Below are 13,414 nucleotides of genomic sequence, written 5' to 3'. Positions count from 1 at the left end.
CATACGTCGGGTTTAAATTCTGGACAGGCGACCCGGCTGCACCGAAGGCCCGGCGGGCGGATTCTGGCGGAGCGCTTCAGGGAGGAGAGTGTACACCGCGAGAGGCGGAGGGCGCCCAGCCGGCGTGCCTTGGCCAATCAGTGTACACACCGCCTGACAACCGGCCAATCAGAGGACGTAAAGCTCTGGGGCCCGAGCGGATAATACTAGGAAGGGGAGCGCACTTTGGCGACAGAAGCCAGTGGCGCTGCGCTGAGAGCAGCTGCGCTCGCCCGCTCGGTGAGCTCGCGATCTGAGCCAGGCGGGGGCGGCCCGACCTTTCCCGCCCAGCTTGGGTCAGAGGAAGCCGAAAGCGGCCTCAGCAAGGTGAGGCGCCCGAGGCTGCAGAAGACCGAGCAGAACTTTGCAGAGTTCGGGATGTGCTGGGCTAGGTCGCTGAGGACTTGACTGGCTTCCTCTCTCCTTCCCTCCACCTTCTCCCTCCTCTCCACCATCCAGTGGGTTCTTTCCGGGCCTCCAGCTATCAGCTCCCGATTTCGTGGTTGAGGGTAGCGACCCCGATTTCTGTTTGCATGCACAGCCAGCAGCCCTAGCGCCAGATCCTAAAGCTGGATATCTTTTGACTGGGCTACCAGCCCGGGCCTCAAAGTTTTGGTGAGTGCTGTGATGCCGCTCGGGGTGTCAGGGAGGGCAAAGGGCGTGAATCATCCTTCACCTTTTCTGTTTGACTTGAATGCCTTGCCTTAAAGATGTAAACCAAGCCCTAAGTACAGAGAGCCCACACAGCTCAGCCCTGTGGCGCCCCAAGTACTATTAAGGCTGGACGGGCATCTGTAGCTTTGTGCTCTTTGCCCCTATGGGAGTCTAATGACAACAAAATTTTGGTTTTCAGTTGATTATTTTGGGGAGGGGGGTGAGAGGACCTCTTCAAGCCCAAGGAGGGGTCCTTGTGGTGATGTAGGCTGATGAGAGGCATTTGGGAAGCATGGAGTGGTACTTCAGTGGGTCTGAAGGGCCACTTGTAATGGAAGGAAAACAGTTCTTCCACGGATAGTTTCATATGCATCATGGCCTTACTACTTGAGTATGGGGAAATCTGACAAGTGGCCTGGGCCAGCCTAGTTGGATACAATATTTTGTGTGTGTGATAAGTGAGTTACCCAGGGACTTGTCCGGAAAGCCTGTGTAAAGCCAGAGAGGGCTACGGTTAAAGGTCAGGTACTTACAGAGCACTTAGAATTAATAAAATAAAACCTTTCTTGGGTTGTAGATCCCTGGGGGCCCTAGAGATACAAGAAAGGCACGTGTGGCCTGGAAGTGAGGGACATGTAATGAGAACAGGATAACTCAAGGGGCCGGAGGCGGGCAGACCAGGAGCTTTGGGCCAGAGGCTCAGGGATGGTCCCTGACGGTGGTCGGTGGGTCTTTGGATTTCTTTGTGTTTCCCCAGAGTGAGGGCCGCCGAGCTCAGGCCCCAGCGAAGCTCCGAGCGCCATGGCTGACCCGCAGGCTGGCTTGGCAGCCGGGGACTGGGAGATCGATGTGGAGAGCCTGGAGCTAGAAGAGGACGGCTGCGGGGCGCAGCGGTCAACGCCCCCAGAGCCCAGCCCGCCGCCGGCCGACGGGGACGGTGAGGACGACGAGGATGACGACGAGGTGGACGAAGACGCGGAAGAAGAGGGCGACGGCGAAGAGGCAGGCGCGTCCCCCGGGATGCCTGGCCAGCCGGAGCAGCAGGGGGGACTGCAGCCGAGGCCGCTGCTCGCGCCTCAGGCCTCACCCGCCGGCACCGGTCCCCCAGAGCGCTGCACTCCTGCGGGCGGCGGCGCGGAGCCGCGCAAGCTGAGCCGCACGCCCAAGTGCGCGCGCTGCCGCAACCACGGCGTGGTGTCCTGCCTGAAGGGCCACAAGCGCTTCTGTCGCTGGCGCGACTGCCAGTGCGCCAACTGCCTGCTGGTGGTGGAGCGACAGCGCGTCATGGCCGCCCAGGTGGCGCTCCGGAGGCAGCAGGCCACCGAGGTGAGTACCCGCCCGGCCCGGGACGCGCCCCCCTGGGGCATCCCAGGCCACAATGGAGGTGGGAGAGTTGGAGGGGAACGGGGCAGCTATCCACACCCCCGCGCCCAGGGTCTTGCGGCGCCTGTCTCTCACTAGGAAGGGTGGTAAGAACGCTTTTCTGCCTACACTGGCAAGCAGGGTCGGGAGGGAGAAAGTAGGCATCTCTGGGGAACTTGGGAAATGTTTTTTCTTAAAAAGCAGGTAGAGAGGCCTTGAAAGTGATTAGGCCCATTTGGAACATCGTGAGAAAATCAATTTGTTTTTATTTTTTTACATTTAAAAGTGTATTTTCGTGGTGTTGAGGGAGGGGTTGGGGGGAGAGTGGTTGATCCACAGCGCGGCGTGCAGCTCCAGACTCGTCACTGCTGTACTAGTGATGATGGAGAAAAAGAACCACGCAGCACGCATGCACTCGGTGCTTCCGCGGTCACCTGGACGTTTGAGATATCCAGAACACTCATTTTACAGATGAGACACAAAGTGTATGAGAAATTAGATGCCTGCAACCCAAGGTCATCAATCCGAAGCTACCGTCCCTGCAGACTACCTAAGAGCAAGTGGAGGGTCTCTGCTGCTTCCCATCGGAGGACTCCAGCTGCGAGGAGAGCCAGGGTTTTCTTTCTGAGAGAGGCTCTTGAACCTCGGTTGTTGTATTTGTTTCCATATGCGCCTGGACAGGGAGAGCTCAGCAAACGAGGCTTCACAGGGCCTCCTCCCAGACTCAGGACCAGGGAAGATTTTCAATTTTACTTTTTGGCGGAGAGGAGCTGGGGAGTGGATCGCCAGGCATACTGAAGGTCGCAACCCCACTGGAACGCCTCTCCAGGGCCCGGGAGAGCGCGCTGGACGCCATGGGCACCTGGTCCTGGGTTTGGCCTCCTCCCGCGTCCCGCATGGGTCATCGCCGGCCCTGCGTTCCCACGCGTTCTCTGTAGCATATGCTGGATAGGGCGCGGGCGTGGGAGGCCTCAGAATCCCACCAGCTGGCGGTGACTGCGGAGGCGAGGGCGGGCGTCTGTAAAGCGCAAATTTGGAGTTCGCAGCTGGACCCAGGAGACCCTTATCTCTTCATTACCCTGTCACTCCATCGTGCCCGCCCTGCCGCAGGGAGAAATCCGCCTGGCCTCACTGCTTAACAGCAGACCTTGGGCACCTTCTACCCGACAGGTGGGCTCCCAGGACCCAGCCTGGCTGCAACCATCTCTTGAGGTCGGGCGCCCCCCTGAAAGGGATTTCACTTTTTCACTTCCCTCCGGGATGTCCCCTCACTTCTGGCCATAGGTCTGAAGTCTAGAGTGACTGTGCTGGACAAAGCAGGGGGCCCAGCTCACCAGTGGAGATTCCAGCTCTTTGCCCTAGGATTATTGGGTGCTGATAGTAATTCGTTTGTAATTATTTTTCACACGGAATGGGAAATTTCAATACATTTAGAAGGGGGTGAGTTTCTAGAAGACTTACTGACATCCCGTCCTTCCCCTTCTCGCCCCCGTTTTCTTTCAGGGCATTATTGATGATGTTTCTTGTGTTTACAGGACAAGAAGGGGCTTTCTGGGAAACAGAATAATTTCGAGCGCAAAACTGTATACCAGAGGCAAGTCAGAGCCCCTAGTTTGCTGGCCAAAAGCATTTTAGAAGGTAAAGCAACAAAATTATCCTTCAGCCTTTTAAACCGAGTTGAATGACTCTCATCAATCAGGCACAAAGTGTATTTATTAATCAGTTAAAGTGCTATCTAAAGGGAAATACTTTTTATTAGAAAGGTTTTGTTTAGGCATTCTCTGAGCCCATATACTAAAACTGAACCCATGGGGAGAAGATTAGCATGGTCCCGGAGCCAGAAAGTTTTCTTCTAGGAAGGAAACCGCCACCTGGGAAAATGAATCTCACATACCTGCTGAGGTTTTTGTCACCACCAGTTTAAGAATTCCTATTATTTGGTTGTCTGCTTAGTGGTTAATGGGTTAATGTGGAGTGCATGTGAAATTTACTCCGTCTGAGGGATGTACAAAGATATACTGCCAAGTGACCCTGAAGCAGATGTCTTGGAAGGAAATAAATAACCTAAACAAAGCAAAACAAAACAACACGACCACCTCCACTTTTCTTAGTTGTGGGAGCTGAATAGATGAAGTCAAATGAGGAGTTTAACATCTGCCCAACCAATAAAGACCTTTAGTCTGGGTGTTCAACCTCAGATTCAACTCTTTTTCATTGTACTTTTTTTTTTTTTTAATTACTTGGGTAATTCCTGTTATTCCAAACTTCATTTTACCATTTTTGACAATCAAGGTTATAGAATCTGAAAAAAGTTTTGAATCCAGAAAGTGAAGTGGAGGTTGAATGCGAACAGTGCGAAATCTCTAACTTTCTCTCTCCATGTTCTCACTTTCATGAAAGCCTGGGGATACGTTATTTTTTCTTAAAATATTACCGATTTTTAAAAGCATCTCTATTTGGGTATGGAATTTATTTATTGACCTTTTCAATAATATATTGATTATTTTTAACCGTTTTTCTTTAAATTTTAAAAAATTTAAATAAGGGAAAGTTAACGTTTGCTTTAATCACTGCCACTTCATGAAATTCAGGCTGAAAGTAAACAAAATTTTTTAAGTAGACATTTAGATTCTGCTTTTTTCTTGTGTAGCTTCTGAATTTTGTTGGTTCTGGACAGGTTTTGAAGTTTGTGTGTGTCCTATCATGTGTTGCATACTTCTGACCATAGAGTGGTTTCTTATGAATTAAAAATGAATTTGGTTACAAACTGGATAAACAGATTTATAATAATAGGGCCACATTGATAAACTGAGATTGTGCCAAAGCAACTTGTGAAGTCTGAGGACTAAATGGAATAGTAAATTCAACTGAATAACTTCCTGGCAAAAACTTACCGTAGAAATGGAAACATTAATTTTCAAATTTTATTCTATTTGTAAATGAGTATGGTGGGTTTGTCACTATGTAAACACAAATATAACAATGGATCCTCCAAACAAATTTGGTAGAGGTGAGTGCTTGGGGGTGATGAAATACTTCAAGTATTTTATGCCCCCAGGAATTCTATTTATGTTACACTAATCTTTGTTTTTGAGTTTGTTCCTATTCCTGTGATGACTTAGCCTGTGTTCTAATGATTGCTTGTTCAACCGTTTTGGTATCCGGACAAAATGATTAGAGCTTGGGAAAAATGTTTTAGAACAGTTATTTTCAATAGAGCAGGGAATACTCCCCACCGTTTTTCGGTTTTGTTTTATTTTGCTTTGTTTTTTTTGTACTGGTAGTCAGGGGAAGGGGCCTGGTTAAATTGTTCACTGTAGAGTGTGTTTGACTAGTTAACAGCTCTTTTCAATTTTCTATGCTTCTCTATTTTCTTAAGCCTTTTTTTTTCTTTTTCTACTCACGAATCTCCTTTAACTTTCTTTCTTTCTTTCTCTTTTTTCCTAGTTCTCCTTGGATTATTCTACAGCTATTACAGTGTGTACATAATGAACCATCTTTAGAAAATAAAAGTGACATCAGCTCTAGGTATAGATATATTTTTTAATAATGAAAAAAGATGACATGGATAATAATAAAACATTGATTGATACAAGATGAATAGCCTTGTCTCTTAATGCATAGGGGGCCTGGGAAGAATATTAAAATTTTTAATCAATAAAGTATGCCTGTTGAAGCAAGCAAGCAAACAAATCCATAACAACAACAACAGCAACAACAACAAGTTGCAATATGGATATCTTTCACCCTCCCAGGAAACTATTTTAAACCTAACCCGTACTTTTGCATCTGTATAAAAATATTAGTGAGATAGAACTGAAAATAACTGTTCTGCTGACTTGCAGTGTTGCTGTTACCTTCTGGGTGTCCAGATTTTTCTTCTGTAGATGTTAATCTCTTTCATGTGCAATCTTTGCTTCTTTTAGGCTATCGCCCCATTCCAGCGGAGACTTATGTAGGAGGGACCTTCCCTCTACCTCCCCCAGTTAGTGACAGGATGAGGAAAAGAAGAGCCTTTGCTGATAAAGAGTTGGAGAACATTATGCTGGAGAGAGAATATAAAGAAAGGGAGATGTTGGAAACTTCTCAAGCTGCTGCTCTGTTTCTGCCCAACCGCATAGTGCCTGGACCTGACTATAACTCCTACAAAAGTGCCTACAGCCCCAGCCCAGTGGAACCACAGAGCAAGGACTTCTGTAATTTTTTGCCCACCTGCCTTGATTTAACCATGCAGTATTCAGGGTCTGGGAATATGGAACTAATTTCTTCTAATGTCAGCGTGGCCACGACTTATAGACAGTATCCCGTGTCCTCAAGATTTTTAGTTTGGCCCAAGTGTGGCCCCATTAGCGACACCCTCCTCTACCAGCAATGCCTGCTAAATGCCACCACCTCAGTTCAAGCCCTGAAGCCTGGGGCCAGCTGGGACTTGAAGGGAGCACGAGTCCAGGATGGGCTCAGTGCAGAGCATGACATGATGCCATCGAAATTGGAAGGCTCCCTGGTGCTGCCTCACACTCCTGAGATCCAGACCACGAGAAGTGACCTTCAGGGTCATCAGGCTGTCCCAGAGAGGTCCGCATTCTCCCCACCCCGACGGAATTTCTCTCCTGTTGTTGACATGGACTCCCTGGCAGCTCAAGGGCATGTCTTAACGAAGATCAGCAAAGAAAACACCAGGCACCCTCTGCCACTTAGACATAATCCATTCCACTCATTATTCCAGCAAACGCTTAATGACAAATCGGGTCCTGAGTTGAAAACACCATTTGTCAAAGAGGCCTTTGAAGAGACCCCTAAGAAACACAGAGAGTGTTTAGTTAAGGAGAACCAGAAGTACACATTTACAATAGATAGGTGCGCAAAAGACCTTTTTGTAGCCAAACAAGTTGGAACAAAACTCTCGGTGAATGAACCACTGTCATTTTCTGTTGAGTCTATTCTTAAGAGGCCTTCATCTGCCATCACTCGTGTCTCTCAGTGAAAGCCTGCTTAAACAGAAAGCTGGATTTCTGCAATCTTAGGGTGTTCTTGCCACTTGCTACTTTTTTTTCAGGTTGTTTGTGTGAAGAAATTTCTAATGTAAAGATGATGATTTTGAAAAGTTTTATATATCCATAATATGCATGTACTTTTTCTTATCACATATATTTAAACTTACAGATGGAAATTGCCCAATGTGCAAATTGTTAAGTACCATGCTTTACACAGCATTTCAAAAAGCAATAAAATTGACACCGTCTTCTAAAAGACCCAGTATTTGCTGAAGCAAATAGTTGTCTCTGTCTAGATGAAGAAGCTATTTTTCTATGATTCTGTATATTTTGAAGTACTCTTAATGGTCACTGGGGGCCACAGGAAAACCTTTATAATACTTTAGTTTTGCATTTTGGAGGGCACGTAAATTTAATTATTCAAGACTGTTTGAGGCAAAAATAACTTTAAGGGGCACATAGGGCCATTTGCATGTTTACAGTATCTTCATTTCACATGATTGGACAAAGCTGAATTAATTTGAAGGGAAATCAAGCGTAATGTCTCTTTTACATGATGATTTGGGTTCTTGGAATAGATTTCTTCTGACTCCCTGGGTCCCAGTTTCTTTCCCTGGTGAGGATGTTTATGTGGGGCCCCAAGCTTCCTTTCTAGAAACATTTCTAGTTTCTTTGAACAGTCTATGATTTTAGGTTGCTAGGAGCCACAGATCAGGTTTCCTTGTATGATGTGGTCAGTACTTCCCATGATGGGGCCCAAACCTCCTCGCAGCTCTTGAGTGGTGAGTCCACTGTTTCTGAACCACTGGTGACAGCAGGCATTTGGATGCAGGCCCAGTCACAACTCTCATTATGTCCCCAAGTATCAGCTTTATGCCTCCCACATTTGCACCACTGTCAAAAGCCTTCAGTGTAGCTCTCTTCTGACACAAAACATTTACTATTCAAATTGCTTCAGCTGACAGTTGCTAAAGCTTGCAGATATTTATCACAGCATGAGGGTGGCTTCTTAATTCTTATACCTTTTCTTCCCCCACACCCCCCCTTTTTTTTTGAAACAAGGCCTCACTCTGTTGGCCAGGCTGGAGTGCAGTGGTGTGATCATGGCTCACTCTACCTCCCAGGCTCAAGTGCATGCGTGTAGTCCTAGCTACTCAAGGGGCCCCACCTCCCAGGCTCCACCTCAGCCTCTTGAGTAGCTTGGACTAGAGGCATGCACCACCATGCCTGGCCAATTTTTAAATTTATTACTATTTTTGGAATATGTGGAGGGGTAAGTTTTTAAAATTTTTGGTAGAAACAGGGTCTCCCTATGCTTCTCAGGCTTGTCTTGAACACCTGGGCTCAAATGATCCTCACGCCTTGGCCTTCCATAGTGCTGGGATTACAAGCATGAGCCACCTCACCTGTCCTTTCTCCCATTTTTAAGTTCTTGTTAATCTCTTGTTCTGCTCAGTAAAATGTTAGCTGTTGTTCCATATAATTGATAAAATAAAAGTAAGACCTTTATGAGAGTACTAAGTTCATCTCTGAAGACCTCACCCGTAGACCCCAAGTTAAGTTTTAAGATGTCATAGTCATTCCAATACAAAAAATCAAGAGTCACGTATCTTGCTTTTAATACCGCCACAGAGGGAGGTTTTACTTCAAACTCTGCTGCTGTCTTCTGGGTAACAAGAACATGAGGTGGGTATGTGAAGGTGCCAAGTGATTCAGCAGTGTAAAGAGCTTCTTTCTGGCTCTTGAAAACACTTTGCATTACTTAAAAATGCTTTTGCTACTAATGAGCTCATATAAACCTCCAGGGATTCTCTGAATCGTTGCTTAAAATTAGCATCAATTTCAAAAAACAACAAGCCAAACCTTGGATTGACTTTCGGTTTGTACTTGTAAAATAATACTTGTTTTTACTGAGTCAAATTTAGTTATTTTTACTATTGCAAAAGTCAGAGTGAATGGACGTTTGCCAGAGGCAAAGGATATGAAAGCAGGCAGAGATTCCAATAGCTTTTAAAGATTATCCTTAAGTGGAAAAAATGTTTTCCAGCCAAGTATGCCCTGATGTCAGAGACAGAATCTAACTCCAGTTTTCCCTCTCAGTCATCTCTACTTTGTCTATAATCACTAATTTTTGTCTTTCTATTGGAAATTTATTTTTTTTGTTTCAAGTGTTAAATGTATCCTTAGCATTGAATTAAACTGCTTCAAAGGTAATGAGGGGGAACGTATTAGAATAAAAGCACATAAAAAATCTCAGTGAGAGGCCTTCTTAATCTAAACATGAATTTTATCTCTTACTTGCTAACACTTTTGTGTTTTGAATACATATATTTGTTAAGTTGTTTCTCTTTTGTGTTCAGTGAACACATGGGGACTTCTTTTCGGTCCTCTCACTCTGTGTCATTTTAATCCCATTAAGTGAATCCAGTTGGCTGTGGGTATTAGTGGTTTTTCTCACATTACCAGTGACCAGAATTTTATTGTTCTTGAACATTTATGAGGGTCAGTACTTCCCCTGGCAAACTTATTATTACACTATGCTTAGTTCTGCTGTAATAATGAGTTCTTTGAATTTTAAAGCTACCAAATCTACCATCAGTCACTTATTAAGAGCTCTGTGCTTGGCTCTTTGCTTTTGAAAATCATTTCACTTCCATGAAAGTGTCATGTAGAATCTTCAGAAAATACTGTCATTGACATTAAATAAAAATTGTGGTTCAATTTAAGCATTTTCTATATTGAAGGCAATAAATGGATACAGTTTTAATAATTTTTGAGAATGTAAAGACTAGTAAAACATGGACTTTTTTTTCAATTTAACTCACAATACAATAATACAGCTGTAATGACATGTTGTCCTTCCATCTCAACCGATCAAGCGTGATTGTTAGCTGAATTTGCAGTTCTTGAAAGTTTACAACAGTGCTTCTCAAACTAATGGACAACTGAACCACCTGAGAATCCTGATGCTGCTGGGCTTCAGGCCACACTTTGAGTAACAAATGCTTACAGCATTTCTGGTATTTCAATGCACATTTAATATTATCTGCTGTGGATTTTGAGTTGTAATGCAATAATCATAATACTACTAGCATGAATAAGTTAATATACAGAAATAGTTAAATTTTTTTTCTTTCTTTTCTTTCTCTCTTTCTTTTTCTTTTTCTTTTTTTGACGGAGTATTGCTATGTTGCCCAGGCTGGAGTGCAGTGAGGTGATCTCAGCTCACTGCGACCTCCGCCTCCTGGATTCAAGCGATTCTCCTGACTCAGCCTCCGGAGTAGCTGGGATTACAGGTGCCCACCACCACGCCCGGCTAATTTTTGTATTTTTAGTACTGACGGGGTTTCACCATTTTGGTCAGGCTGGTCTCAAACTCCTGACCTCAAGTAATCCACCTGCCTCAGCCTCCCAAAGTGCTGGGATTACTGGCGTGAGCCACCACGCCCGGCCACCATTTTCCTTTTTACTAAGCCTAGGCCAAGACCTAGGCAAGTTATACAGCAGACAGTACGTGCTCCCCACGGTCTCTTTTTTTTCCTCACAAACCTAGAAGTTGTTTTAATTTGGTTAAAAATATAATATGCATCTTGTATTTTTAATTGTGGGAAAACATAAAATTTGCCATCTTAACTATTTTTATGCATACAGTGGCATTAAGTACATTCACACTGTTGTGCAATCATTACCACCATCCATCCACATAACCCTTTTCATCATGCAAAACTGAAACTCTATACCCTCAATAACTCTCTCCCCTCCCAGCTCTTGGCAACCACCATTCTACTTTCTGCTTCTGTGAATTTGACTACTCTAAGTACCTGGTAAAGGGCAATCATACAGTATTGTCTTTTTTCAGTACCTCATACAAGTAAAATCAGACAGTATATGTCTTTTTGTGACTGGCTTGTTTCACTTAGCATAATGTGCTCAAGGTTCATTATGTTCTAGCATGTATCAGAATTTTTTTCCTGCTTAAGACTGAACAGTATTCCATTGTGTTTTTGTGTGTATGTGTATGTGTATGTGTGTGTGTTTAAGCTGCTTCAAAGGTAATGAGGGGCAACCTATTAGAATAAAATGACATAAAAACATCTCAGTGAGAGACCTTCTTAATCTAAACATGAATTTTATCTCTTACTTGCTCCATTTTTGTATTTTGAATACTAATAGTTGTTAAGATGTTTCTCTTTTGTATTCAATGAACATATGGGGATTTCTTTTCTGTCCTCTCTCTCTCTATCATTTTAATCCCATTAAGTGAATCCAGTTGGCTTATTTCACTTATATTAGGTATTTTCCTTATGTAAGGTACTTTTCCTATCCCAAACTCATCAATTAGGTAGGTTATATACACACACTGTATATATATGTTATATATATATACACACACTGTATATATTATATATATATTTACACACAGACACACATATGTACAAACACAGTGGAATACTGTATATATGAGTGTAAATGGTGTATATGTAGACATATATACACACATACACATGTGTTTATATGTGTATATACACATATACATACATACACATACAGTGCATACACACACACATACATTTTTGTTTATCTAGTCATCTGTCGATAGACACTTGGGTTGAATCCAGCTTTCAGATATTTTAAATAATACTGCCATGAACAAGGATGTCCAAATATTTCTTTGAAACCCTGCTTTCAGCTCTTTTTGGTATAGATGCCCCCTTCTCTTCACCCTGTTCTCACTTCCTAGTTTTTCCTGCTTCATGTCCTTAGGAACTAAGTTATCTTAGGTATACATTCCTCCCACACTATCCCCTCTCCTGAAGTGTGTGGACCATTTCCACTCAACACTGCTATTGCCCAGAAAGGCTCCGGTATCAGTTGTGTACATTTACATATAAATTTAAATGAGATCTTCACTTAAAAGCTTAATTCCAATTGTGTAAATAAAGACCGTAAGTTGTATTAAGAAACTTTCTGGAATTCCTTCTGCAAAGCCTCGCAAGTGCTAAACTGTGAGAAAATGGCTGAAGGTCAGGATGAAGAAATAAGGAGAATCCACGCTTCCTTGTAGAATAATAGATAAGACTTAGTGTTGAGGCTGAGGTGGTTTTTTTTTTTTTTTTTTTTTTTTTTGAGACGGAGTCTCGCTCTGTCACCCAGGCTGGAGTGCAGTGGCACGATCTCGGCTCACTGCAAGCTCCACTTCTCGGGTTCACGCCATTCTCCTGCCTCAGCCTCCTGAGTAGCTGGGACTACAGGCACCCGCCACCGTGCCCGGCTAATTTTTTGTATTTTTAATAGAGACGGGGTTTCACTGTGGTCTGGATCTCCTGACCTTGTGATCCGCCCGCCTCGGCCTCCCAAAGTGCTGGGATTACAGGCGTGAGCCACCGCGCCCGGCGAGGCTGAGTTTTCAACTGGGACTAGAATTCTTACTGGCTCACCTGATTTCATTAATTTTGGATTAATTTTAATATTCCTATTCTAGGTCTATAAACTTGGGCTTATTTCCATGGGTAGGGTCCAGTTTGTACGGCTGATAGTTCATGAAATGGCTGGACCTTGCATTATATAAACTTGGTCCTGTGGCATCCTCTTAGATTTATTTTAATAATTATACAAAGCTTTATCACATTCCACCCCTTTAGTTCTTTTAGTTTGTAACTTGTGATGTCTAAATACATTTAGGGCACGCTGGACAACTGCACACCTAGAAATAGGCTGGCATTTGTTGTAATGGTAAATGTGAAATAGCAACATATGTTTACAGCCTGGCAATTTTCAGAGCACATTGACATTTATTATTTTTTATATTCCTCACATAAATTCTATAGAAATTTGATAAACGGCCATATGAAGAGTTGAATCTATATCACTGTGGATATGTTTACAAATTTGGGGATTCTTTCCAATATATAACATGACTTGATAGGCATAATACAACATTAAACTTTTGTATATAAATGTTAAGTGCATGTAATGCTTAAATGTAATATATGTTATACATTACATAAGTATAATTTTACTTGTATGATTACATCTATCTCTATTACATTTGCATATTCATTCTACCTTCAGTAAGCTGTACACATGCACACACCAGTCTCAAGGGGTTGTGAGACCATTGAGATAAGGAGTGTGAAAGAGAAACACTAAGGTCACATTTTCTCTGGGTTGTTTCCTGCACATGACTGAGTGGAGCAGGGTTGCTGGAGAGGAACCATTTTTGCCCTGTCATAGGATTCCTCTATCAGGCATCTTTAGTGGGGAAACTCTTCATTCAAGTGTATTGTTATAGATGTTTGATGAGTTCCCAAACCAGCACCTCTGCTCCATGCCTGGAGTTCTGAGCCAATCAAGAAATAAGAGAA

General features: G+C 43.7%; 1 protein-coding gene across 7 annotated transcripts; it reads left to right on the top strand.

Moving 5' to 3' along the window:
* Positions 1–230: 230 nt before the first annotated feature.
* DMRT2 (doublesex and mab-3 related transcription factor 2) lies at positions 231–7,305 on the top strand. Of its 7 annotated transcripts, XM_065530634.2 has the most exons (6): positions 231–366; positions 499–654; positions 1,451–2,019; positions 3,591–3,693; positions 5,503–5,583; positions 5,982–7,305. In XM_065530634.2, the coding sequence occupies exons 3-5, from the start codon at positions 1,495–1,497 to the stop codon at positions 5,556–5,558; spliced, it is 684 nt and encodes a 227-aa protein (XP_065386706.1). In that variant the 5' UTR covers positions 231–366; positions 499–654; positions 1,451–1,494; the 3' UTR covers positions 5,559–5,583; positions 5,982–7,305. The 7 variants fall into 7 exon arrangements, with proteins under 7 accessions (XP_065386706.1, XP_065386707.1, XP_045229108.2 ...); XM_065530635.2 differs by lacking the exon at positions 499–654; XM_045373173.3 differs by lacking the exon at positions 5,503–5,583.
* The last annotated feature ends 6,109 nt before the right edge of the window (positions 7,306–13,414 follow it).

Source organism: Macaca fascicularis, chromosome 15 (genome assembly GCF_037993035.2).
Source record: "Macaca fascicularis isolate 582-1 chromosome 15, T2T-MFA8v1.1".
In the NCBI taxonomy this organism is placed as follows: Eukaryota; Metazoa; Chordata; class Mammalia; order Primates; family Cercopithecidae; genus Macaca; species Macaca fascicularis.
This window is presented reverse-complemented; position numbering and strand designations above follow the sequence as displayed.

Excerpts from the sequence above, each read along its gene's own strand:
- DMRT2 (XM_065530633.2), top strand. The coding sequence starts at position 1,495 with ATGGCTGACCCGCAGGCTGGCTTGGCAGCCGGGGACTGGGAGATCGAT. Across the intron at positions 2,020-3,590 it reads GGAGGCAGCAGGCCACCGAG|GACAAGAAGGGGCTTTCTGG; the intron begins GTGAGTACCCGC and ends TTGTGTTTACAG. Across the intron at positions 3,694-5,981 it reads GGCCAAAAGCATTTTAGAAG|GCTATCGCCCCATTCCAGCG; the intron begins GTAAAGCAACAA and ends TGCTTCTTTTAG.